The following is a 26,495-nucleotide window of genomic DNA, read 5'->3' as shown; positions in this document are numbered from 1 at the left end:
CTTCCCCTCCATACCTCGGGTTGTAGTTCTCATCTAGAATCACCTGAGAATATTTTAACACAACAATCTGCAGTAGCAAAGCATTTGCAATGCCTTAGTTTTGTCTCCCCTTTATCTATGGCAAACTGTATGTACAGTGGGTTCTTCATGGTCATGATGTGCAACAGGGACCAAAATTAATGCTCTTGTACAGTCAAGGCTGCCAACTCTGACTGAAGCTATTCCGGGAGATTTTCTTTTTTCTTAAAATATTCTATTAAAATCTTCCGGATTGCTTTCAGTAGTCACCAGGAGTTTGATGCTGATTCCAGTAGACTCCTGACCAATCTGGGAGGGTTGGCAACTCTATGTAGACCCTTTGGACAAATGTTGCCTGTGAATGCAGGGGGCTGCACTCAATGGCTTGAGAGGCCCCTTGTAGCCCTAAGTCTCTAAATAGAATTTATAGACAGCACTAAAAAAACAGCTCGCTGACAGAAGCAGGGAGTCTAAACACTGATAAAAATCAAACTTAAACAGAAGAAAGCCTATACTGAGTATCTTAACTATTTGGTAGGGTGTAACATGCTTTTCAAACAGGTATAAAATGAGGCTGGGAATTAAGTGTGTGGGTAAGACAGAGTTGTACAGAGAAGTATTCCAACTGGTAACAGAGCCAGATGCTTATCCAGAGCTCCTGGGAGTTAATCCATCTTTGTGCTGGATTAAAGTTTAATTAAACAGCCTTCACCTGCATTAAATCATTCTTATGATCCAAAATCAGTTTTCCAACATTAAAAAATATTTTTAAAAGTCACAATTATTATTATTACTATTTTTAACAGAAACCCTAGCAGGGCCAGCAGTCTGACAGTATATTGGGCTGTTGCTGCATGAGGTATGGCAGTTTGTCTGAGGCCCAGTCCTCATTGCTTCTTAAACCAACAAGAGTAACAAGAGGGGCGGTGTGTGTCTCCACCAATCTATTCTGATCAGTTCATGCAGTAAAACTGAGTGGCTGAGGGAGCTGCGGTCTTAGGTTGGTTTACAAGGTAACTCAAGACCAGAGACTTGAAAGTTAAAAAGTGGAAAGAACTGGCAGACAAAAATGAACTGATAATATCAAATGTATATTAAATGAATAGAAAAATCTCAATTTTTCTAAATTGCGGAAAAGGTAAAATGCTCATCTAATTTCACAATCCTTCTTTTTAGCACATAGCAAACTGCACAACAGATATAAAAACAACCGAATGGCAATGGCCAAAAAAAAAGAAGTCATGCTCGCTCACATTACCTTTTTCAAACATTAAGATTTTAATTGGTCAGATTGTATGTTATATAAGTAAAATCATCCATCTCCAACTATTGTATGAAATTTAATATGAACTAATTTCCAATATCTCTTGGATCCTGTAAGGGAATAATCCTCTTCCTGCCATTTATACAAAAAGCTATTTGTATTGATAACATTGAGCCACTTAGGAATATATTTTATATTTTGATTGCAATTCACATACAGAACACTAAATAAGGATGTAAGTAATGTATTGCCAAGGCTATTTGTCATGAAATAGAGGTGTTCAGGGAAGGTGTGTAATTATACATTTTTTTTAAAGTAATGCCCAGCGACATGTGGGTCCCAAAGCTACAGAAAAATTTGTAGCCTTTTTGGTTATGCAAGCCCTGGGGGATTACAGATGCTGGTTTCATAATAAGCCCCACGCATCAGCATCATCCTGAAAAGGCACATACACAATACTTCCATCTTCATGCCAAAGTGTCAGAGATGCTTACAAACAGAATTCATCTACCATGAGCTCCTTGTCTCCTGTTTTCATATGCTAACTAACCGCCTAACTCCCAAGTTCTTTATGGTCAAAGTCTCTAGGAACTGCTGACTATTGCACGTATGATTTAAATTTCGTTTTTTGTGAAATTAATTATGACCTCTAATGCTCGGATAGTCTTATCCCCAAAACTGCCTGTATTAAACAAACATTAAACATGCTTCACATTTTGTACACTGGCAACACGGCTGAACTGCTCATTTTCATGTTAATTAAGGTCTGCCTAAATAAGGAGCTAACTGCAATCTTTAGCAAAACCAGAGATATTTATGAAAAAGTATACAAGGTTCAGCTACTAAAGGGGGCAAAATGAAAAAGAAAGATGTTACCTAAAACACTGGAAACTCTTTGTGAAGAAGTTTGTATAGGAAAGATACATTCAAAGTGAAAAGACCCTTATCTTGGGCAACACAGTCATTGGCAGGGTGACCACATCCTGGTTTGCCCAAAATGGTCCCAGATTTCCCAGGCCAGTTGATGAAAATTAAAACGAGTGTCCTGGAATCACAGGGGTGCAGGGCGTAGTCCAACAGGGAAGGGGAGCAGCATGGTGTGCCAGGGCAGCTCCACCTCCCCACCAGACTGTACCCAGGCCTTTGCCTGCTGGCCTCTGCCACTGCCTGCAGCAGCACTGCTGACTTGGGGATGAGGAGACAGTGTCGCAGATTTGCCTATGGTCACCCTACTCATTGGTTTTCTCAAGGGAAGCATGATATTGTTCTGCACAGTAGCATAAGTAGGGTACAGTGACTGGCGCACCAGCCCTGGGAGTCTGTCACAGCAAGAGCAGCCCCGTGCTGTCCTTGCCCATCCACAGGAGATGGACAGAGCAACGCTGCGCTAAGCAGCGTATCGCCGGAGTAGGGGGGCAAGCAAAGTGAGCAGAATAGGACTACCCACTCCCCACCTGAAGGCCTTTGCCAGAACAGGTGTAGCCCTGCACCCAACAGATATGTACTGGGCAGTAGAAGGAAGGAGGAAGCAAATGAGGAATCAGGGTTGGCTCCCGGGGAGCTGAGCCATGGGGATGCTGCTGCCTGGAGCAGAGCTGACGCTGCTACAGCAATAGCAGCAGCAACAAGCAAGGGAGGTAAACCTTTCCCATCCCCCACACTCCTCCTCTCCCCAGCCTATAGTATAGTAGTTGGTATTTTCTTTCACCTCAGGTGCTCAATGAGCTTACTATACCTCTGGTTCTTCATAAAGAAGGGAAAGCAGAACAGAGTGGATTATTGGCTGTACAGGAAGGGAGAGGACTTGCAATTTCTACCCAATAAATACTATGGATTGGGATTTAGTACTCCCATGTTGACCTGGAAACAATCGGAAAATAAACTATTCTCTTTGTTATGGATTAGAATTGCAGGTCCACTTTGTACCTCTTGTCTCTCAGATACAACACTAAGGCCTCTTTCATTCCTGCTTTTTATTTTTTTTTAAACTTTATTTCCTTTTATTTACCTCACTTCTTCTATTTACCTTTAACCCTCTGCTCATGCACACTTAACCTTGGTATTTTGCCTCTGCTCACATTTCTCCTGTTCAGTCTATATTGTCACTTTCTGCTTTCAGGCACAATTCTGCTTCCATGATTTCCCTGCCTTCACCTGTAGCCAATACTACTGATCTTCCCTAAAAAAGTAGATATTGGCAAATCTATTACGTCTACTTTACAAGCATCATGCAAAGGACTACATAAAACCTACTACTACCTTATGTAGAGTGCAAGGTCACTTCTCCTTTTGGCCCAAGGATATGTTGCTGCTCTAAAGACCTAGTTTTACTCAACGAGAAAGGGAAAGGCAACCCCCGGCACACGAGGCGATTTTCCTCAGTATGCTTTCGGGCTTGGAGGCAGCAGCTGTTTCGGCTGCAGCTGGCCCCGGCTCTGGGTAGCTGCTGCCAGCTGGAAGCCTGGGCTACTCCCAGCAGGTGGCTCGGAGGCTACAAACCCTGCTGGGAATAGCCTGGGCTCCTGGCTGACAGCAGCTGCTGCGACGAGGTCCCCCCCCAGCCGGGGCAGGCTGCAGCCAGGAGGCTGCAAACAGCTACCACCTCATCGCCCTGGCCCCAGCCCCAACAGATGCAGTGCCAGCACCTGCTGCCTTCCCGGAGCCTGGGGCCAGGGCAGAAGGGCAGCAGCTGTTCGTAGCTTCCCGGCTGCAGCTGGCCCTGGCTCTGGGTAGTTGCTGATAGCCATGGAGCCCAGGCTGCTACCTGCAGCTGGCTGGGAAGATGGAAGCCCTGCTGCAAGCAGCCCGGGTATCAGCAGCTATCCAGAACCTGGGCCGGCTGCAAACAGCTGCTGCCAACAATGCTCCCCACTGTGCTGCCCTTGCCTCCACTTCTGCAGAGCAGCATCTGAAACCCAGCACGGCAGGGAAGTGTGGGGTGGGGGGGGCAGAAAACTGCCTGCCGCTCTCAGCTCCCTGCTGCCCTGGCCACACTTCCCCTGCAGGCAGGGGCAGCAACCCTGTGTGCTGCCCACCCTGCTCCCGTGCACACAGGCGAAGTGTGACCCAGGCAGTGCAAAGCTTGCAGCAGCAGGCAGCTTCCCTGTGTGGCCCGTCTGTGCGCTGCTGCTCTGGCTCACACACACTGTGCTCCCAGCCCTGCTGCCCTCCCCTGGGCCCTCTAGAGTGCAGCATGTGCAACCTGGAGCGGCAGCGCACAGTGTGTGCAGGGGAGCAGCATGGGCAGCACACAAGGTTATGCTCCTCGCTGCTGCCCACGTCTGCAGGGGAAGTGTGGCCAGGGCAGCAGGGAGCTCAGAGCTGCAGGCAGCTTTCTGCGCCCCCCACTGTGCCCTGCCACACCAGGTTCACATGCTGCTCTGCAGAAGCGGCAGCGAAGGCAGCACAACGGGGAACATTGCCCGCACCTGCTGCCTCCCCAGAGCCCAGGGCTGGGGCTGGGGCAGGGAGGCAGCAGCTGTTTGCAGCTGGCCCAGGTTCTGGGCTGGGGGGGGCAGGGGCACGAGAGCAGGGCTGGGGGTCAGGGGCTTTGGGTGGGGGGCAAGGAGCATGAGCAGGGCTATGGGGCACAGGGCAGCTGGGCTGGGGGTCAAAGGGCAGCAGAGCTAGGGGGCAGGGGCACAAACAGGGCATCCTGCCATAGACCCCCTACCCTCATTTTGTTTTTCTAGCATGCCGGCACCCTCCAAGGTAGGCATTGTGGTTTTTTTGGCACTCTGGCCAAAAAACGTTGCCTACCCCTGTGCTCTACATAAACTGCCTCTACCACCAATCTTTGCTACATCTTCCTAAAATAACCATTGATATCATATTATTTTTCAACTTCAGGAAGCCAATAGGAAAGTGACTTATTTCATCCAGAGCACGACATACACATTTTCACAGATCTTCTCTCATTTAATTTGTCTCATAGTTTCAATTTGGAATGGAGGGAATATTGTGGAACAAGACGGTGGGCTCTTCAGCTCTCACCAACTCTGGATAAGAATTCTGGTACCACCTTCAAGTACCACCTTCTTAATGTGAAATTAGACCAATATTCCATCAAAAGAGATCCACCTTGAAGTGTTTCCTATGCACTTCCAATTCAGGGCCAGCTAGGCGGATAAGTGGTCTCATAAGCAAGGTGTTGATGTTATGCTTAGGTGTGCACACATCTGTTAAATTCATTAAGATATCCCTTCTCTTGCATTCACTGGACATTGTAGTCAGAAGTGTAAACTAAAGCACAGCAGTTCCAAGTAGCACGATGAGAAATCACTTATTCTCCAAACTGCAGAACTGTCACACTCATATCCTAATTTTACTAGGATTCCAGTCACCATATATGCCATTTAATACAGCAACTTTGGGAGTCCAAGTGTAGAGAGATGCAGTCAGCTGTATTAGTCTGAAGTTAAGTATAAGTCAGGTAGGCAAGTGTAGACAGAGACAACTGGAAAAGACTTAAAATATCTTTAAATGGTTAAAGTGCTTAAAATGGTGGTGGCAACTCATGGTCCAGCATATTCTTTAAATAGGTATAATTTAAGTAGGGCCTTTCATTCCTGCCACAAAAAGCTGTCAACACTTTGTTGGAGTTGAGCCACTACGAGCAAAAAATTATCCAACAATTATTCTAGTCAAGATAATCTGTCAAAATTGAAAAGACTTTTGGTGGTTATTCTGAAGAAGCACATTACCTTTTGCCTAGGTTTTGCACTCCTTTTTCACTGGATAATAAAAATAGACAATTCACTTTTTGGTTCTAGTGCAGTAACACAATGACAATAATGGAGCTGACAACTACAGGGACAAAAATATTTTCACTGAAAATAAAAGAAACCGTAAAATATTTCTATATAAAATTAAGATTTAGGTAACAGATCTCAACCAAGCCTTAATCTAGTCCAGTGGTTTTCAACCTTTTTTCATTTGCAGACCCCTAAAAAAAGTCAAATGAAGGTACAGACGCCTTTGAAAATTTCACATGGAGAGGCAGAACCCACTAATTTGTAAGTGTGGGTATTCACATACTTTTGACTGATCAGTTATCTTTCATGGACCACTTAAACATATTCTATGGACCCCCTGGGGTCCATGGACCATAGGTTGAAAGCCACTTATCTAGGCCTAAAACAACCTCCATTGTTAATCTGTACTTTATCTGAGGATCTCAGAACATTTAAAAACATTTTATGAATTGAGCTTCCCAAGTTACACATTGTGTTATCATCAGTTTATAGAAGAGGCACAAAGGTAAAACAACTTGCCTGATGTCACAAAGAAAATCTCTAGTATAGCCAGGAAGAGAATCTAAACTCCCCCTTTGATGGCATCTGCACTTGACAGTTTTTGCTATATCATTCATATATTGCCTAGGGAGTTAAAACTATTTGTCTGGAGGTTGACTGAGCTGTGAACATTTCATTTGGCTCTGTATCTGATGCTACTTAAAAGATACCAAAACATAAGCACTTTTCTCCTACAATCGAAAATAATTTTCCTTTTTTGAGAGGTAATGTTCCTAAAGTAAACTAACATTTTAATATTATTTTTATATAGAGGAATTTATATGTGAAGTCTGTATTTCAAAATACTGACCCTGAATTCAGGACTCTTCTATTAAATAAACAAACAAACAAAATAAAACTAAAAAGTTGCCATGGTTTTGTCAGACAAGGTTCCTTGGGTGAATTTGATATCTTTTATTAGACCAACCCAAATAGTTGGAGAATAGTTATTAAGCAAGCTTTCAGGTTCAAAAACCCTTCATCAGGCTAAGGAGGTTTCAGAAGTTGGTGTGTGCTCTTCCTGGATGGAATGAAAAGTAAAGAAGCCAGGGGCTGGGCTGGGCTGGGGAGTCAGTTGCCAGGCAGATTATAATGTATCAAAAACCCAATGTCTATGTTTAGTCCATGATCTCTAGTATCCAGCAGGTTGATGAAATGGAGCTCATAGGCTCGTCTCTGGGAAGTGCTGTGTAAGTTTCCCTCGAGGATCAGGACTGAGAGATTGGAGAGAGAGTGGCCCTCCTGTGAGAAATGTGCCCCCACCGGTAATTGGGTATTTCTGTCTTTGATGGATTTCCAGTGTGCATTCATTCTGGTGCACAGTTGTTGTTTGGTCTCTCCTACATATTTTCCATCAGGGCATTTGGTGCATTGGATGAGGTATATTGCATTTCTGGAGGTGCAGCTGTAAGATCCTGGGATGCTGATGGCTCTGTTGTGGGGTGTAGTAATAGCAGGGGTGGTGATGTGTTGGCAGGTTTTGCATTTCTTGTCCTGGCACGGTCTGGATCCTTTTGGTGTGTTCTGGGCTTGAGGAAGTTTGCTTCTGGTGATGAGGTTGACGAGGTTCGGTGCTTGTTTGAAGGCTAGGATGGGTGGCTCTGGGAAGATCTTTTTAAGAATAGGGTCTCTGTCTAGTATGGGTTGCAATTTTTTGAGAATTTTCCGTGCAGGTTCAAGGGAGGGGTGATGCATCATAACCAGTGGTGTGTGATTTGTGGGGGTTTTTCTTCTGTACTGCAGCAGTTCTTCACGTGGTATCCAGGTGGCTCTTTCAAACGTGCGATCTACCTCTCTGGACAAGTGTCCTTGCTGGGTGAAAGCCTTTTTAAGATTGGTGAGGTGGCAATCCCGGGTGTTCTCTTCAGTACAATTCACCCAAGGAACCTTGTCTGCCTATGTCCTTAGACCAACACGGCTACAACCTAAACCCCTGCGCCATGGTTTTGTAACACTTATGATTCTTCCATCTGCTTCAGAGAAAATAAGTTTTATTTTAACATTGCTTCTGCAATTTGGGAAAGGCAGGAAGCGTTATTTCACTGCTGTTGTGGAGGAAAAAATGATTCGGTATCAAAACACAACAAAAGTATCTTCTTACATCAGAGAAAGGATGTAATGAGACTGTGCTTTGACTAGGAATGGTGTAATTGACAGAAGTTTAATGGGGTTGTCTAGTCCTAACAGAGCTATGGGAGTCAGACTAGCTGCCTCTGCACATCTGTCGTGCATATAAGTATTTGAGAACAATCATTACTTTCAGCACAGATACTAACTCATTCAAATGCATATTCATCAAACATGCGGATGTAATCCAATGTCTTTTATTTTACAAAAGGACAAGCTAGTGCTCCCACATGGGCTGTACATATGAACAAGCTTTGTCTTCTGAATTCAAATGGTTACTGCTTCCCTCTTTTCCATGACATCTTCCCTATCAAGCTTACGACTGCATGAAACTACAGCACTTTACGTAGCAAAATTTTAGATTATATTAAACATAAAATTGAATTCAAGCTCTGATGTTTGATTCTTGGCTGCTGCATAGGTTATCTCAATAAAAGGGAATCTGACACTGGTATAAAAAGATGTTTATTATATATAGTGGCAACAAGTATTTAGGTGTGGTACTGTAGTCCGATCACCACTAGAGGGAGCATAAGGTCATCCTCTGAGATTTTGGGTCCACTGTGAAAAAAACAGCATTCCAGTGCATTTAAAATATAATACAACTGTATTTTAAAAATCCTTTACAAATTGAGAATATGACTAAAAAGCATTTTCAAATGAGTTTCAGCATTCTGATCATCACTGAGTTCAATGGTAACAGAAACTACAGCCAATGGTAGTTCTCTGGAAATCTGCCCTAACTAAAAGGTATGAACTTGTGGCACTTAAACATAAATGAAATTTGCCATCAACTTTTTTTTTTTTTTTTTTTAAATAAAAAATCATTAACTAATTCTCCTTTGTTTTACTTCCTCTTGTTTAGTTTTCTGGGCTTTTTCCTCTTGTTCCAATTCATTCAGTTAAGCTGTTTAATGTTTGGCTAGCACCATTACTAGGTAAATTCTTCATCCACTTGATATGCTTTCCCCACCATTTCTTCACTGCAGTTCAGAACACAACAAATCAGTTATAGAAGACCTGATATTAAATGAATACTAGATTCATTTAGCATGTAGTGGTATCTGCATGCTTTGTCTAAGCTTCACTCAGTATTACAACCTTCATAAATCCTCAGTGAAGCCTGGGCAAAGCAAATCCTTTTCTATCATGCTGCATACATATAGAGAGAGCCATCTTAAAGTACCAAAGCTGTGTAGAAAAACACCTTGCAGATACTACAAGAACTTCTTTTGTTTAGCCATCATGTGTTAATCTTAACAACTATAAATCTGTCTTTTTGTCAGATTTACTATTGAGAATATGTTCAATGTTGGGCTGTGAACAAACAGTATGCAAAGAGAAGTAATTTAAGATTAAATAAACAAAGATCAGGAAACGTTATCAAAAAGGTACTTTACTGAATCTCTTTAAATTAATTAATGCAAAAATATAGGTAGACAGTGCCAATTAAACTGTGCATATGCAAATCAAATATGGAAGTGTTCAGGCTAACTATACTTCTGTGGGACACTGGGACAAAGCTTATATTAGTGGTAAAACCCTGGCAATGTCAAAAGCTCCCCAAAAGGATCAGGGACTAGTTGTGGTAGGTACTGCATAAACACACAGGAAGATCCTGTCTCTGTCTCAGAGACATTATACAGTAATCTAATTAAAAATGCAACAATGACATCTAACAGAAACACATGGAAAGGAGAAGGAAAGACAGGATATGGCCAGGTGATCATGTGGCTGTATAAATCAATAGGTACTATATACTCTAACACCAGCATTTCCTTTTTGGACACCATGATCAATATCCAGAATGGTAAAATACAAACCACCATATATTGGAAACCCACAGACCAACATACATATCTGCACAGCACCAGCAATCACCTTAAACAAGCTGCAATTTACAGCCAAGCTCTCCGATACCACCTAATTTGCACCAAGGAGAATACACCACCTCACAAATCTCAAAAGGGCTTTCACCCAACAAGCACACTCCTCCACAGAGATGGATCGTATTTTGAAAGAGCCACCTAGATAGCACGCAAAAGGTTTACTGCAGTACAAAAAGAAAATCCCTATGAATCGCACACCATTAGTTATGACATGCCACCCTCCCCCAGAACCTACACAGAAAATACGCAAACAATTGCAGCCCATACTAGAAGACGACCCAATTCTTAGAGAGATCTTTCCAGAACCACCCATTCTAGCCTTTAAAGAAACACTGAACCTTGCTACCAGAAGCAAGCTTTCACTTAAAATATCACCACTGAATATTGTGAGACTTACAATAGAGTCATGAGCTGGCAACACCAAACTAAAAATCTTCCCCCGGGTACTCTTTAACCTAGTCATCATTACTTGGATAATCTCTTATGATGCCTACAAGGTAAGTGGATCTTGAGAAGAGATATCAGTGGTTGTATGTTTCTATTTCCACTTGCTTCTGAACTAACAAAAAAAATATTACTTTTAGCTTTAATATTTTTTATAACTAGGAGGCTGCTCTGTATCTTTAATGCTGAAGCAAGAGAAATAAAGCACTATTTTAGTTAATTAGTAGAGACTGGATTTTTTGCAGTTTGAAAGTTGTCCCTGAAATGGATTAGTCACTCACTCTGCTTAGAAATTAAATGAAGTCCTCATTAAAAAAATAATTAGTATGTACAATGATCACTTAAAAGTCTCTCTCTCATAATTGGGCATTTCTATCAGTGTGCAATCTGGACCACACTGTTAAACATTATTATACATGAACAGATGGAAATCATAAAATGATATTTAGCTACAGATTTTCTGTCACATACTTTTGCACACAAAGTAAGAGGGGACATTCTCAACATTTTAAATTAACCAAAATCAAAATACTCAAATAATGCTAGTGTAATGCATGCATGGAAATCACTACAGTATAACAAGCTGTGGCTTTATACACAGAAAGTGATAAATTAGAGACTGCCTGAGTACGTGTTACTGGGCTAAAAACAAGCTGCTACCTGACACAAGTACAGTTTTAAATGAAAAAACATATTGCCTGAAATTAAGGGTTAAGAGTCTTCTTATGTTCCAGTCTTTCAATCAAATCCAAGCTGGAAAAGCATCACAGTCAGTAAGTACAGACATAACCACATCTATGGGGCTCATATACAGGTTCAGAATTCCCTCCTGCTGGATCACATTACTGAATCATGACCTAGGAAATTAGTCATCTATTACCCTTTTTCTATCTTCTTTAAGTTATTAAGTTCACTTGACTTTGTTCCTTCTAAAAACTCCCAATGGAAACAACAGGAAGTCAAGAGTTTCTTATTGCACTATAGTACAGAAGCTATTAACAAACAATTGACACTTTAACTTAGACTGTCTACAATTTAAGAGCAAGTGTAAAACTCTTACAGTCAACAGAGCTACTTTTGAAGCAGTCTTCTAGGCTAAATTCATTGGGAATTATGACTATTTCCGGGCTTTTTTTTAATCATCTCATAAGCATTTTCAAGTATGATACAAGATATCAAGACAAGAAAGCTACATTAAAATCACTGAGTTTAAAATGATAGGAACTAAACATACCTCTCAAAACCTTATTATCATATAATATTCAATTAATTGTTTTGAACTGAGTTATTTGTTATGAAGTCACCCATGGCTCTGAGTAATTACAATTCACTGAAATAAAAATAAATGAAAGTTGCCTTAACATTAACAGGCTTTTAAAAATATTAAAAAATACTGAAGTATTTCCAAAACATGAAAATTCTATTGAAAATGGAAGGCATTAAGGACTACACACATTGGTAAAATATGCTGTAGAGGATGATTTTTAATTTGAGATTCTTGCATTTTATTGGAAAGTAGTAAAATTAACTATGAGGCCAAAATATCCCCCTGCCAATGTTATTTCTTCCCACACTGCCCTTGCAGATCTAGTCTGACCTGGTGCAGGGGCAGGCACATATTTCGGCTAGAGGGCTGCTTAACAAGTTTTGGTGAGCTGTTGAGGCCCACAAGGATAGCCCCGCCCCTTGACAGGTGCCCTGCTACCAACTGCCATCTTGGGACCAGATGTCCCACCTCTAACCCCAGATCTTTGCCACCGGAAGTCCCTCCCTTTGCCCTGGAACTACTCCTTTTGTGATGGAGGGTGCTGCCATCTTGAAACTGGGAAAAAAACCCAAATCATATACTAAAAGAACCAAAAAACCTACTATAACTTATTTTAATTTTATTTTAAAATATTCTTGTTCTGATTTATGAGTGTTTGCATAGCTTATCTAGAAGCAATTGCATAATAGTTCAAAATAAAGTCCTACTTTGGTACACCGTGTGGGGGGGTAAGGGGCTGTGAGGTGGGTGGGGTGTGTGGGAGAGGGTGGGGGGTATGGATGGGTGTGGACGTGGGGTATGTGGTTGGGGTGTCCCTGGAGCTGCATGTGGTGGCAGCGAGCAAGGGCAGTCCCACCCAACCCCATAGCATGCAACCCCCATGCTCCGATCCTAGCCCTCGGCCACACTTGGTGGCAGTGTGCAGGGCCAGCACCACTGAGGCCTGCGCAATGAAGCCAATGGTGCAGGTCATGAGGAAAGCAGGCCATGGGGCTCGGCCAAGGTGGCACGGAGAGGGGCTGAGCTGGTCCAGCTCCACAGCACAGAGCTCCCCGCTGTTCCCCATGGCTTGTGTGTAGCAGTGAGCAGGATGGGTTGCTGGCTTCATCGCACATGGTTCTCCCCAGAGGCACATGGCTTGGGCAGACTGCATGCAAGCTTCATGCGATGGAGCCAGACAGGCTCCATGCCCAGGCTCCATGTTCCTGCTGCCCCATCCTGGGTCCCCACTGGCCTTGCAGCACCAGCACCAGCCCCATGCTCTCGCCCCCCCCTGCTGCCACTTCCCCCACTGCCACTGCTGCCCTTCCCCTGCTGCTTCTCTACTTGCCCTCTTGCATGCCCACCCACCATTGCTGCCCCTGTTTTCTACCCACTGCCACTGCTCTCCCTGCCTACCCACTGCTCTGGCTACAGCCCACCCCCTCCAACACCACATGGTTCCCAGCTGCATGGTGGGGACCACACAGCATGGCATGGAACCAACCCAGCCCAGTGTGGGCTCCATGGTGTGGGCTCATTGTGGCGGGGCCCCCCCCCACCCCCCCCCTCTATATGAGGGAGGGCTGGGGAACAGCTAAAGGGCTGGAGGGAAAAAAGCCACAGAACTTTCCAGTTGGGGGCTGGGGGTAGAGGGGGCTGGGGTGAGGCTGGGCCGGTTTTGCTGCTCCACCACTGCGTCCTGCTGCTGTTCCCCATGGCCTGCACGTAGCAGTGAGTGGGGCTGGGCTGCTGGCTCCATCATATACGACTCTCCCCAGAAGCATGTGGCTTGGGTGGACTGCATGCGAACTTCACACAATGGAGTCAAACAGACGTCATGTCCAGGCTCCGCGTTCCTGACCTCATGTCTGCTGCATAGCACCTTTACAGAGTCAAACCTATTTTTTACCTCTTCATTCATAATAAACAACTCATTACTATGTCTTTCTAGTGAACTGCAAAAAGTTTAACATTACAGTGCTTTAATTATTCTAAATTAAAAACAACAATACTTTTCAGTTAAAGTATTTGCTGCAGAATGATCTTAAAGTACTTCAGATCTTCATTACCTCAGCTTGCCAACCCTGTGAATTCAGGGAGCTAAAATATAGTATACACATCTGAATTTAAATAACCATGGGCAAACATCCCCCAAAATGTTAATCCATGTAACACCTTTCACAAACAGAATTGTTGAACTTCACAGGCACCAAGAAGTGCTACCTACATAAAGGTTTATTTTTTCATAACCTAAGCTATATACATTTAGCCTTTAATAAAGTAAAATAAAAGTGCTAGATGATCTTGATGAAGGTCAAGAATAGTTTCTACACTTAAAAAATCTGACCTCACGGTGCTGTTGACTATTTCAGGTTTTCCCTAGTAATCTTGTCACCAAGGAACTTCTAGAACTTTGCATGCAAAAGCTCATTCTACTATGCACCTCTGCATCCAGTTAATGAGGAAAATCATCTAAAAGTAGAACACTATCTCCTCCAAAGGAACAATGATTTCAGTTTATTTTGTGCAAAATAATCTTGTTACCACTCCCAGAGAAAATATGAATTCTGGACTTCATAGGAACTTACCACTAGACCAAACTTTAGGATTGGAATATGAAAGAAAAGAAAAACCAACCAAACAGAAAAAGCCTGAAATAGAAGTTGCCTGTCTGTCCTTTGAATTAGAAAATACACAGTGAATGAAGAAATAAAAATGGGAAACAACCCTAGAGGCCACTGTAATACTCTAACTAGTAATCAGCTGCATTGCTACCACATGAAAGCAGGGAAGTCCTTCAAGGTCTGAATGGGTGCACTGGAGTTACTGAGACATTACTAAATCCATCAAAAAACAGTAGCTCTGGAAGCTTTCAAAGCTTTTAGGAAGCTTTAATTCATGTGAATTAAATCAGAGGCCTGAAAATCCCATTTCTTGACCATCGGCATTATGCAATCACTTGCCTCAGTCTTTTTTCTGTAGCTATTTTGTCAAAGAATAAGCACAAATGCTCACTAGAAAAGCCTAGGGAATTTGGGGAGAACAGAAAGATTGCTATATAGCTTTCTGTATACAAAAGGACCATCCTTTTCAATTTGGGGACCTGACATAACATTAGGTCTTATCTTATGGGATTTTGTTTTAGCATTTTGCAGCTCATACATAATACCAGAGAGACTCAGAAGGCTAGTATGCAGTCTGAAATTGTTAAGGACTTAACCACAACTCCCCCCATTGCTGCTACCAGTTTTCTTCATTATAAATTCACCTGTTCCTGTAAAAAGAAATCAGATTACCTTTTGCTTAAACACTAGTAAAGACTAGGAAAAAAAGAGCATAAGCATATACAAGTACTGTTCTCTCCAGAGAATAAGCACAAGGGCTAGGGCAATATACAAAAAAGGAAATAGAATTGATGTGTCCTCTAGTTGCACTATCCTGGTATTTGTGCTGGCAAGACAAGCAGCTGCTGGGAATTCCATCCAAGCTTGCAAATCCCCAAATTAAAAAGGAAGCAATTCATCTTCCACTTCCCCTCCTCTAGAAGGTAAATTCACGGGAGCTTCACATTTGCCCCCGCTGCTGCATCTGAGAATCTTGCCATTTGTGTTTACTTGTCTTGGGTTCAATTATCCTGCTATCAAGTGAAACAGAGCAGAATGTCCCAAACTGTGATATGCGTACCCTTGGGGATATGGAAGACCTCTCTGGGGGACACATGGGAGAAATTGTGTAATGGTGGATTTAATTTTCATTATAATAATAATAGGCATTTTAACGAGTTAAAATATGCTGGTAGGAGTACACAAGCAGCTAGTAAATCTGGAATGGGGTATGCAAAAAGAAAAAATATGGGACTCTCTGAAATAGAAAGATCGTTTTTCCAACTATGTGAGTTGGTCTAATAAAAGATACCAGTTTTACACAAAGAACCTTGTCTGCCTATGTCCTTAGACCAACATGGCTCCAACCTATACCCCTGGAAAGATACAGTATCTTATGAGTTAGATCTTTCCTCCTCTTCTTAGTGCTTTATTCTGAACACACAAATTCCAATTAACACAGCGACCTGCAATTCTTCAAACCAGTTCTGTAACTTCACAACAATGGGCCCCCTCTAGTGGCACCAGAACTTCTGTGCAAAGGAAGGGCTGCAGCACTGCAACCCCCAGGGCCCTACTTACCTCCAATTTCACATGGACCCCTGCTAAACCAAATGGGACAACTGACACCCAAGAAAAAGTCAACCTATTAAATGGGTACTTTGCGTCGGTCTTTCATCAGTCCCATGGGACGCCTAGGCCCACTACGGGACAGGGAGGTCCGGGTGAGAAAGGTCCCCTGCCCTCTATCAATGCTGATCTCGTGAAGGAACACCTTGAGAGGCTGGATACCTTCAAGTCAGCTGGCCCTGACACTCTACACCCCAGGGTACTAAAGAAGCTGATGAGCATCATCGCCCAGCCCCTGGCACAGATCTTTGAGAACTCCTGGCGCTCTGGTGTAGTGCCCGAAGACTGGAAGAAGGCCAGTGTGCTGCCTATCTTCAAGAAAAGGAGGAAAGTAGATCTGGCAAACTACAGGCCCATCAGCCTGACCTCTATCCTGGGAAAGGTCTTAGAAAAATTTATTAAAGAGGCCATTCTTAATGGACTGGCCAACGCCAACATCCTGAGGGACAGCCAGCACGGGTTTGTTACGGGTAGTTCTTGCTTGACCAATCTCATTTTCTTTTATGACCAAGTGACCCATCACAAGGGAGAAGAGATTGATGCCATATATCTTGACTTCAAAAAAGCCTTCGATCAAGTATCCCATGATCACCTCTTGGCAAAACTGGCCAATTGTGGGCTTGGGTCCGCCCTGACCTGCTGCCTGGGAAATTGGCCCCGTGGTCAGACCCAGAGGGTGGTAATTGATGGAAGTCAATCATCGTGGTGCCCTGTGACCAGTGGGGTTCCTCAAGGCTCTGTCCTTGGACCCATATTGTTCAACCACTTCATTAATGATGCGGACACTGGAGTCAGAAGCGGACTGGCCAAGTTAGCTGATGACACCAAACTCTGGGGCTAAGCATCCAGACCCAAAGACAGGAGGGCGATCCAGGCTGACCTGGACAGGCTCAGCAAATGGGTGGACGAGAACCTGATGGTGATTAACACCGAAAAATGCAAGGTTCTTCACCTTGGGAGGAAAAACCTGCAGCATCCTTATAGGCTCGGCAGTGCTACGCTGGCTAGCACTACCGAAGAAAGAGACTTGGGGGTCATCATTGACCACAAGATGAACATGAACCTTCCATGCGATGCTGTGGCTAGTAAAGCAAGCAAAATGCTGGCTTGCATCCATAGATGCTTCTCAAGCAAATCCCGGGACGTCGTTCTCCCCTTGTACTCGGCCTTGGTGAGGCCGCAGCTGGAGTACTGCATCCAGTTTTGGGCTCCACAATTCAAAAAGGATGTGGAGAAGCTTAAGAGAGTCCAGAGAAGAGCCACGCGCATGATCAGAGGTCAGGAAAACAGACCCTACGATGACAGGCTGAGCGCCCTGAGGCTCTTTAACCTGGAAAAGCACAGGCTCAGGGGTGATCTGTTGGCCACCTATAAGTTTAGAAGGGGTAACCACCAGTATCTGGGGGAACGTTTGATCACCAGACCACCCCAAGGGATAATGAGGTCAAACGGTTATAAACTACTGCAAGACCATTTCAGGCTGGACATAAGGAAGAATTTCTTTACTGTCCAAGCGCCCCCCCCGGTCTGGAATAGCCTGCCATCGGAGGTGGTTCAAGCACCTACATTGAACACCTTCAAGAGGAATGTGGATGCTTATCTTGCTGGGAACCTATGACCCCAGCTGACTTCCTACCCCTCAGGCAGGGGCTGGACTTGATGATCTTCCGAGGTCCCTTCCAGCCCTAACATCTATCTCTATGTGGGCATCTCAACATAACCCTGCAGCTCCCTCCCCTTACTATCTACTTCAGCCTCCACAAACTCTTCTCCTCCATCTCTTCCCTATCGCTGAACACTGTTTTCAAATTCTCCCTTCAAGCTCCTGAATGTTGCTTCCCCCAAATCCTCACCCTGCCTGCTTTCAAGCTGCTATTACATGAACAGTTTCCTCTTCACATTTAAACAAAACAAACAAACAGTCCAAACATGCGAAAGCACTAACATCATCATGCAGGGAGAGTTTTTGCATCCTCCTATCAGAGAAATCTGCCAAACTTGTCTCTAGTTTAAGATAAGGATATCTGCAATAAAGCTACGTGGAGCCAAAACAGGCCAGAAAAATGTACCCAGGTACCAGCATTTTTGCTGATTAGCAGAGCAGCTGTACTTAACTAAGGCCCTAGATAACATTATGCAAATTCTTCTCTGCATCAAATTCATGCTTCCACCACAGGTTTTAATTCTAGGAAGTTTCAACTGTTATTTACTTTTTGCTTGAAAAAATTAAAATGGGAGCTTCCTGTAGCGCCTGAAACTCACAGGCTGCATGTGGGTGGTCAACAGACATCAAATAGGACATCTTTTTTAAAGCTCTCTCATGGATACTTCAGGAACAGAGATAAGCACTATATTGTGAAACAAAACTTTACACTTCTACTTGTTTGTTTTCAGCTGTGCAGTTTGTTATACTACACTGTTGTAGGAGATTTGTATCCCAATGCAAATTAGCCATATGCAGCTTTCAATCTGTGCACGTCACAAAAAATTCAATTAAAAAGAGTGCCAACCCCCCTGCATTTTTATGCAGCATAACATAGTGATACACTAAGCATGTTCGTAGCTAACATGCAAACTAAATATACCTAAGGCCCCTTATTATCTCCCCACTCAGTCATTTTGAGGAGAATAAAACAGAGTGAACTTTTGACACTGAAAAATAAAAACCACAAAAAATTAAAATTAAAGGAATTTTTCAAGTTGTAGACATGTAATGCTCAGTTGGTATTGCTGGTGTGTAATTATGCAGTACAGATATAGCACATTTATGCAAATAAACTTGTTATGCTAAGTGATCAATGTGTTCATCCTTGAACTGCACAGACCCAATGGAATAACTAATGATACCAAAAAATCAGAATGTCTCTTACACAGAGGAATCTTTTCCAGTTACGAAATCAAACCGAAGAGATATTGATACATATCTGAATGAATGAATCAAAATGCAACCAGCCTTCTAACACAGTCCCCTCTCCAAAACAGAGTTCGTAGTCATTATATTGGAAATAGAGCTATTATGCATTATTTGAGAAGTACCGATGACATGCTCATTTCAGCATTGAATGTGAAATTAAAATAAGACTCCTCTGCTAATGAATTTAAAGATGACTGAGGGACTACAAAAAGATGCATATTAGTGACCCCTGAGATTCTCTTCCACTTAAAGGAATAAAGGACATTTGTACATGCCTATCCTAATACCTCCAAAACGGTCTCCCTTTTATACATTATCATGGTACTGACTAGATGATACTCTAACATATCATACATAACATAGCTGTAAGACTGTCAAGCTTTCCATTAAATATTCAGCAACCTTGTTTACAGTGTTGATAATATTTTAAATAAAAAAGCTTTTATACTTGTAATTAAAGGCATCAACCATCCTGGATGTTCTGGGCCAGCCCTAAATTTCAAAGCTGTACACTGGTCTCACCAAGGACTCCCTGAATGGGACACACACCCAAAATGTGAAAACCTGGGCCCACAATGATACTGGGAAACATCCTGATCCAGACTGGAATTAGAATAGCATATAATTGCACAGACCCTGAAAATTCAGGGCTGCTAACAACGATTTGTGAAGCATCCAGAAAGATTTTGCTCCTTTGAAGTGGACTGCTTTACTTTTAGCAAGTCTTCTACGTGAGTAGTTGTATATTTTAATGTGGTTTTTCTGACATTCTATGAGAAGCCAACAGAGGTCAATACAAAGTTAATCAATTCACTCAGACCCAAGCATTAGAAAGTAATCTAACAATAAATTAAAAGCACTGAAGTCCTTTCTGTGTTCTCCCTTCCTTCCATTCTCCTTTCCCCTGTCCCTTTCACTTCAACTATCTAACTGTTAGCACAGGCAGGATGCCTCTATGCCAGTCTATGCTCATATACTCCTTTTATGCTTTTGACATTCACCTGAGCAAAAGGTTTACTTAATGACTAAACTGCTGCTGCTATGTGGCCCCTATCACCTGATATCTCTACCTATACCTCTATCATCATTTTCTAGATAACAGTTCTGAGGGGTAAAAAAAAATGTTAACATATTTTGCTAATGGTATCTAGCTCTGGGGAACATCCCAGTGAGTTGCACCAAGAAGCATTTGTGATCTTCCTGTGTATTTGTGTATACACACGTCCCAAGACACTATGCCTCCACTCAGAGAAGGCCCAAACCTACCATACCTCACTGACTAGCTAAGTACGGACAGTCAAAAAGCCCGAGGCTGAATTGATTCAGTCTTTGCAGGTTAGTATAAACTGCAGAGATTAAATTGAAACAGAAGTGAACAAATATTTACTTTTGTTTCAGGAAATGCAAGTACCTGCAGTGGCTCAGGCCAGAAGCTGCAAGTGGGGGGGGCTACAGCATGGCTCTCTGGCATGTAGCCAGCCTGGGCTATGTGTTTGCTTCCTCCTCCTGCTGCCCCCAAGGTCTTTCGGATTTGCAGTCCAAAATTACAGTAGCAGGACTCTCAGGGTTGCTCATCACTTCCTCTTCCTGCTTCCAGGTGCCTCTGAGATTTGTAGTCCAGAGCTGCAGCCAGCAGTAAGTTTAGCAGGGTAGGGCAGCTCTGTACTCTGGGAAAGGGGAGTTTAACCCCCCCATCCCTGGCCCCAGCTGGGGTTTGCCTGGGGGGGCAGTGTGCCAGCAGAGGGGCAGGGCCAGCCTTGCTCTCTGGAGCAGACAGCACAGCCCAGCCCAGGGCTGCAAAGCATGCTGGGGGACTCTGATTTAACTTGAACCAGGAAGGGATTTGGGGCAGAAGTTTCATAAACCGTTTTAACCCAAATCAGTTAAGTCTGATACTACATTCAACCAGGATTATCTTAAACCAGTTTCAGCCATTTTGAAATTGGCTTCTGTTACAGGTTTAAACCAGCTTCTGGTTCAACCAGCTGGTTTAAACCAGCTTCAACTGGTTTATGTGCAACTTCTGTCCCCGGCCACTATGGGTGAAGTCATATGATTCACTAGCCATATACAGAACTTTGAGGGATGTTTGCTACTTCTGCAGTCCTTACTTAAGCTATGTGTTCTGTGTAAAAGGTCTTCTATGAGCATTTCCCAAAGAGAAGAAAAATCAAAACCATTTATTAAGAAATTAAGAGAAGCCTGTGTCAACACTTGAGAAAGTTATGCCTGCTAATGCAGCATGCACAAGTCAGCCAAATACACTGTCTCCTTATCATTTTTGTAAAAAGTATGACCAGGGAAAGGTGGACTGGTGTACTAAGTGCCTATTATACCTGTGTTAAGATCTATACAGTATTCAAAGGAGACATAGAAAAGGAGACATTTGAGTTGTGGCTTTGAAGTCGTTATCCATTTTACAATAGGTAACTGTGACAGGTGGAGATTAATGTTTCCTGCCCAAAGTTAACAAGGAACATCAGTAGCATTAAGGAGGTATTGAAGCCAGGTTTCAAGTCCTTGTCCAATATCCTATTCCATTACATAGACTACCCTCTAGTCTCCATTTTTTTCCTTCCTTCCTTCCAGTATTATGTTACATACACTAATTTCTCAGTTTTAATAGGTTCCCCAGACCAGCGTTTCTCAACCTGTGGGTCACGACTCAAAAGATGATCGCAATATATTAAAGTATTGCGAACAAACTCTAAAAATGGATCAATACACTTTAAAAATGGAATCTTCTCTAAAGGAGAAAAATGTGGGAAACCTTGACTTTTCCCTTGCAGCCTGTGAGGGGCTGCTTGAGGCTCCCCATCCTCCACATAGTCCCTCTGCCCCACACACTGGGGGGTAGGGCCTGGAGCCAGGGGGCAGTGGGTTGGGAGTGAAGGGCACTGGGTTGGGACTGACCATTAATGTTTACAAATGGGTCTTGGTACAAAAAAGGTTGAGAACTACTGCCATAGACCTTCCTTCTCTCTTTATTTACCTGCCCCTACATTCTTTCAATTGATCACCAACTTGCCCCTGCCCCCCACTCTAATCCACATCTTCTCTTTTCCCTGTATTTCACTTCTCAGATCTGTTTTACAAGTTTTGATTTCTAATTTCAGGGCAAGAGACCTCCATTCAATTGCATTAAAACAACAGATACTTTTCAGCCTCACCTGGAAATTCTCCTGCTCCCCCAATAATTCTGGGAAGGCCGGCTTCCTTGGGGCTCTGATAACAGGGTGTGCTCACTTGCTAACACTCTCTTTGATTAAGCCAGGAAGCAGGCAACACACATCTAAATTGTGGGGTGTCTTGCACCATTTCCCAAGCTTGTTTTACTGATATGGCACATGTAGTCTCCATGTAAAGGTGTTATCAAGCAGAACTCAGCCTTATTATCCTTGGAAATTTATACACGCCTTTTCGTGCTGTGACATGCCAGAGATCCAATGCGTTGGAGCAGACTCAATTAATCGAGCCTGCTATGCACGTAAGCTGACATACCCTGTGCTGCATCGCATACATTTGTATAAATGGTGAAATGCACGTTAGTGCTGGGAAAATGGTGGCAGTGCACTTTTGAACTAAAACACCTTTGATGTGTTTTAGTTCAAAAGTATGCCATTGCCATTTTCTCATCGCTGGCACATTTTGCTGTTTATACAAATGTATGCAATGCAGTCAGGAGCTTTCAAAAGCACATCCCATCCACCCAGCCGAGTGCACCCTGCCCATAAGTCTCCTAACCAGTCTCCAGTAAGAATCCAGTAAGTGACATATGTGAACAGGCAGATAGGAAACTGTACTTAAAGTTTGCTTCCATTTTTCCTAGACATCAGGGAACACATAGAACACAATGACAGAAGGCACCAGATAAAAGAACATCTTCATTATATGTTGCTGCACTTCAGGTTTGTTTTGTTTGGTTTTTTTAAAAACACAATTGAAGCTTTTTCTAAAAACAAGAACTTAGTCAACTGTATATAAATAGCGTAAATATTCTTCTGTTTGCTACACTCCCTGCCTTGGACATTTTTTGTTGTTGAACTTAACAGGATTCTTTAAAATTTAAATGCTTTCATTTCCTATTTCCAATGAGTATAGGAAAGAGACACAAAATTGAAGTTTTCTGACTTCTACCTCATAGATCAATAATGTACTGTGTTATTAAAGTGGAAAAAATGGATAATCTTCAGAAGACACAAAAACACTGTTCCATGTGGAGAAAATATAACAGTTGCTTGAATAAAGCCATGAAAAGAATCCTTACATCTTGCAAGTTTCAAGATTAGCAATGCACCTATATTCCTCTTCCAGGTAAAGAACTGTAAGACTTGTCACTCAAATGCATACTTTCTTGTGCTCTCCTGTTACCATTTTGGAAACAAACAGTTTGTACAGCAATCTATAGCTTAAACTAGCTGTTACATTTGTATATTAGATACATGTACACACTAAAAATTAAATTTAAGGCCTGCCCTTTTCCAAATGATGAGAACAAGAGCTTGATTAACATTATGTAAATGTATTCCCATTTTGATCATGACCAAGCAGAAAATGTTAATTAAGATGCAAACATAACATGCTGAAAAAAATGTGTCAGTCCACATTTTTTCAAATTATTCATTAGGAGTCAGACATTATATTAATGCAATTACATTTCTACAGTAATAAATACATAGAAATCTGAAACTTAATGCTGGATGGAACAATGAGATCATCAACATTTTAAGACCACCTTTAATATACTGCAACATAAAGCTTCATGGCTGGTGATGGTTTGATTTAGATTTTCTGAAATGGCGTGGTTATAATTTTTGGCTGTCTCCCAGTAATGTTGTTAATTTAATCAAAGTTTGTAAAAGAGAGCGATCTTCTGATAAGAAGTGCTGCATAAGTAGAAAAGAAAAAAAGGAGTATTATGATTGTATATCACTATCCATGGTAAAACAGACTACATTTAAGTTTTGTGTTTCCTCTGAAGTCTAAACATCAACAGTAAAAGGAAAGCCTGAAGCATTTGTGAAAAGCCCGAAGAATTAAAAAAATCTGTGGTTTTCTGCAGTTTTAAATAACTAAGAGAATTTTTTAGTTTGAAGATATCTTGTCAAAGGGCAGAGGTTTCAGGACTACATGAAAATCAACACAGCAAAGTGAAGATAGACCTGTCAAGCCTGATGTTTTTTTCTGCTGACAACACTATAGGTAAGTTTAGGAAATACATTTATAATGTGAACTTAATCTACACTTAAATTTTGAAAAGTGGCTCAGTGGTGATGGTATTTCTTGCAGTTTCACTGTGCTCAGTGCACAGACTCCACTCTCCTGGCCTCCCCAACTTGTAGCTCTGAAAACTAAACCGAATGTTGAAGTCAACTTGAATTCAAGAAAAATCACAACTTAAAAATAAACCATGCTAATAAACTGCAAAACCACCAAACAACATTTTCATACACCCAATGTGTGTGCATAACTCACAGTTTTAAACATTTAAAAAATAGTGCTAATTTCTTTAGAAAGCAAGTCTTTATTACACAATGCATGAGTCTTGATTAAAGACTGACTTTTCTGACCAAAATTGAACTTCAAAACTATAGATGCAAAGCTTATTCTCTGGTGGTGTCTGGCCACCTGTAAGACATTTTCTCTTGAGGGGAAGCTGCAGAAAGAAGGCAATTCCTTTTAAGATTAGATATATACATGTTTAGAATGTGTTTCAATTACATTTAAAAGTTTTAGTTCTTGCAAATTATTAACAAAAACAAATCTAAATCAATGCATAGATGAATACTTCATTTTGTCATTATTCTAAATATGTTACTATTGTGGATATTCTCTGACCAATTTGAAAAAAAAAATGCTTCTGAAAACAACAGCTCTAAAAATTAAATCTCTGACAGGCATGAATATGAAATGATTTCCCAACAGCCTCTTCCTGCCAGTAAGACCCTGGAAAGGAGAAAACTAAAATAAGGGAGGAAAGGAAGGAGAAGAGTTGGGAGGTTCTCGCTTCCCTCAAACAGATGAAGTGACAGATAAGGGACGGAGAGAACTCCATGGCCACTTGGGTGATTTCCGGTATATCATGGGCTATAGGACTTCCATGAATTAATTCCTATTTAAATGACAGCAGTTAAAAAAGAGAGAGAGAGAGAGAGAGATATCGAAACTTGATTCAAATATTTCCAGTGAGGCAGAATGTTCCACAGTATGTTGCTCCAATGGTCAAGTAATCTCACTCTCAATTAATTAGTGTCTCTCTCTCAAAAAACAAAAGCATCTTATTTCAATTCTGAGTTTACCCAGCTTCCAGCCTTGGAATCTTGTCATGCCTTCCTCTTCAAGGCTAAAGAGCTCTGTAATATCACATTTCTGTTCTCCATGTAAGCACTTACAGACTCTGAATCAACTCAGCCCTTAAACTTCTTAAGAGGCTAGACTGAGCTATTTTCACCCTTGCTTGCTACATGTTTTCCATTCATTTAAATCATTCTATGACTCCTCTCCAATTTTTAACCTTCTTTCTTGAGTTACGGACATCCGACCCAGACATAATATTCCAGTAGAGGAATGGGTAGAAGGTATGACTTATAAATACCATGAAACCCAAGACAGAAAACAACCTCTTAGATCACGGACACAACCTCAGCAACAACCTTCATGCTGCAACTTGCCCTGCCCTGCCTTCTGTCTTACAACTTTGAGGGCAATTACAGACATGCTCTGGGAGTGCGTGATGGGGGCACTTTAAAGAGCGTGAATCCGACAACCGCTCTCATCAAAGCGCCCGGAGGGTCACGTCTATCAGCATCCCCACACTGAAAAATGGCAGTGGGGGGCACATTAACTAAAGCTCATTTAACAAGCTTTAGTTAAGGTGCCTCCACCACCATTTTTCAGCATGGTGATGCTGATTTAACACGATGCTGGAGTCTGCTAGAGTGTGGTAATTACCACACTCCAGCAAACTTGATTAATTAAGTCTACTCCAACATGCTGTAATTACAGCACGTAGGAACAGATTCACCACGTGTGTACAGGTGCCCTTAGTTACTTGATGCTGAACTGCCCTTTTCCTACTCCTCTCTACACCTTTCTCTTCAAATCTTAAGGTGGAGTAAAAAGCTGCTCAGGGGAATTAATTCTGCCTCCTATAAAAGTAGTCCTGACATCATCTTGGCCACCCCTCTCCAAACCTAAAGAGGATCTTTCTTGGGCTCCAGGTGTGCCAACCCCAGCTCCAGAAACTGGCACATGAAATGGGGGAGCACCCACTTTTATATAGAAAATCACAGGGGTTAGGGTCACAAGCCAGTGGGCCAAAGAGAGGGAACAGAAAAAAGATAAAGAAGCATCAACACTTTGGTAACATATAATCAACACCTGAATCTTCCTTCTACACCTCTTGAGATGTCCCAAAATAAAACTTTAATCTCTAGAGTCCTCAAACAGCAGCCTGCAGCTGCCCCCCAAGTCTGAGTCCAGCTCCACAATACTGGCTGACCGAGCCAGTGAGATCTCTGGCTTCAACTGTGCACTCTTCTGTGTAGGGCTACCCAGGTTCCACG

General features: G+C 42.3%; 1 protein-coding gene across 1 annotated transcript in view; it reads right to left on the bottom strand.

The window, feature by feature from the left end:
- HS2ST1 (heparan sulfate 2-O-sulfotransferase 1) overlaps positions 1-26,495 on the bottom strand; it is a 90,615-nt gene that overhangs the window by 43,373 nt on the left and 20,747 nt on the right. Inside the window, exon 2 of the mRNA XM_025216358.1 lies at positions 23,666-23,816. Coding sequence (XP_025072143.1) covers positions 23,666-23,684 — 19 coding nt within the window. The 5' untranslated portion in view covers positions 23,685-23,816. The remainder of the gene's footprint in view (positions 1-23,665; positions 23,817-26,495) is intronic.

Source organism: Alligator sinensis, unplaced genomic scaffold, assembly GCF_000455745.1.
Source record: "Alligator sinensis unplaced genomic scaffold, ASM45574v1 scaffold383_1, whole genome shotgun sequence".
Taxonomy (NCBI): Eukaryota; Metazoa; Chordata; order Crocodylia; family Alligatoridae; genus Alligator; species Alligator sinensis.
The sequence above is the reverse complement of the archived record's forward strand: the minus strand, read 5'-3'. Positions and strand labels throughout refer to the sequence as shown.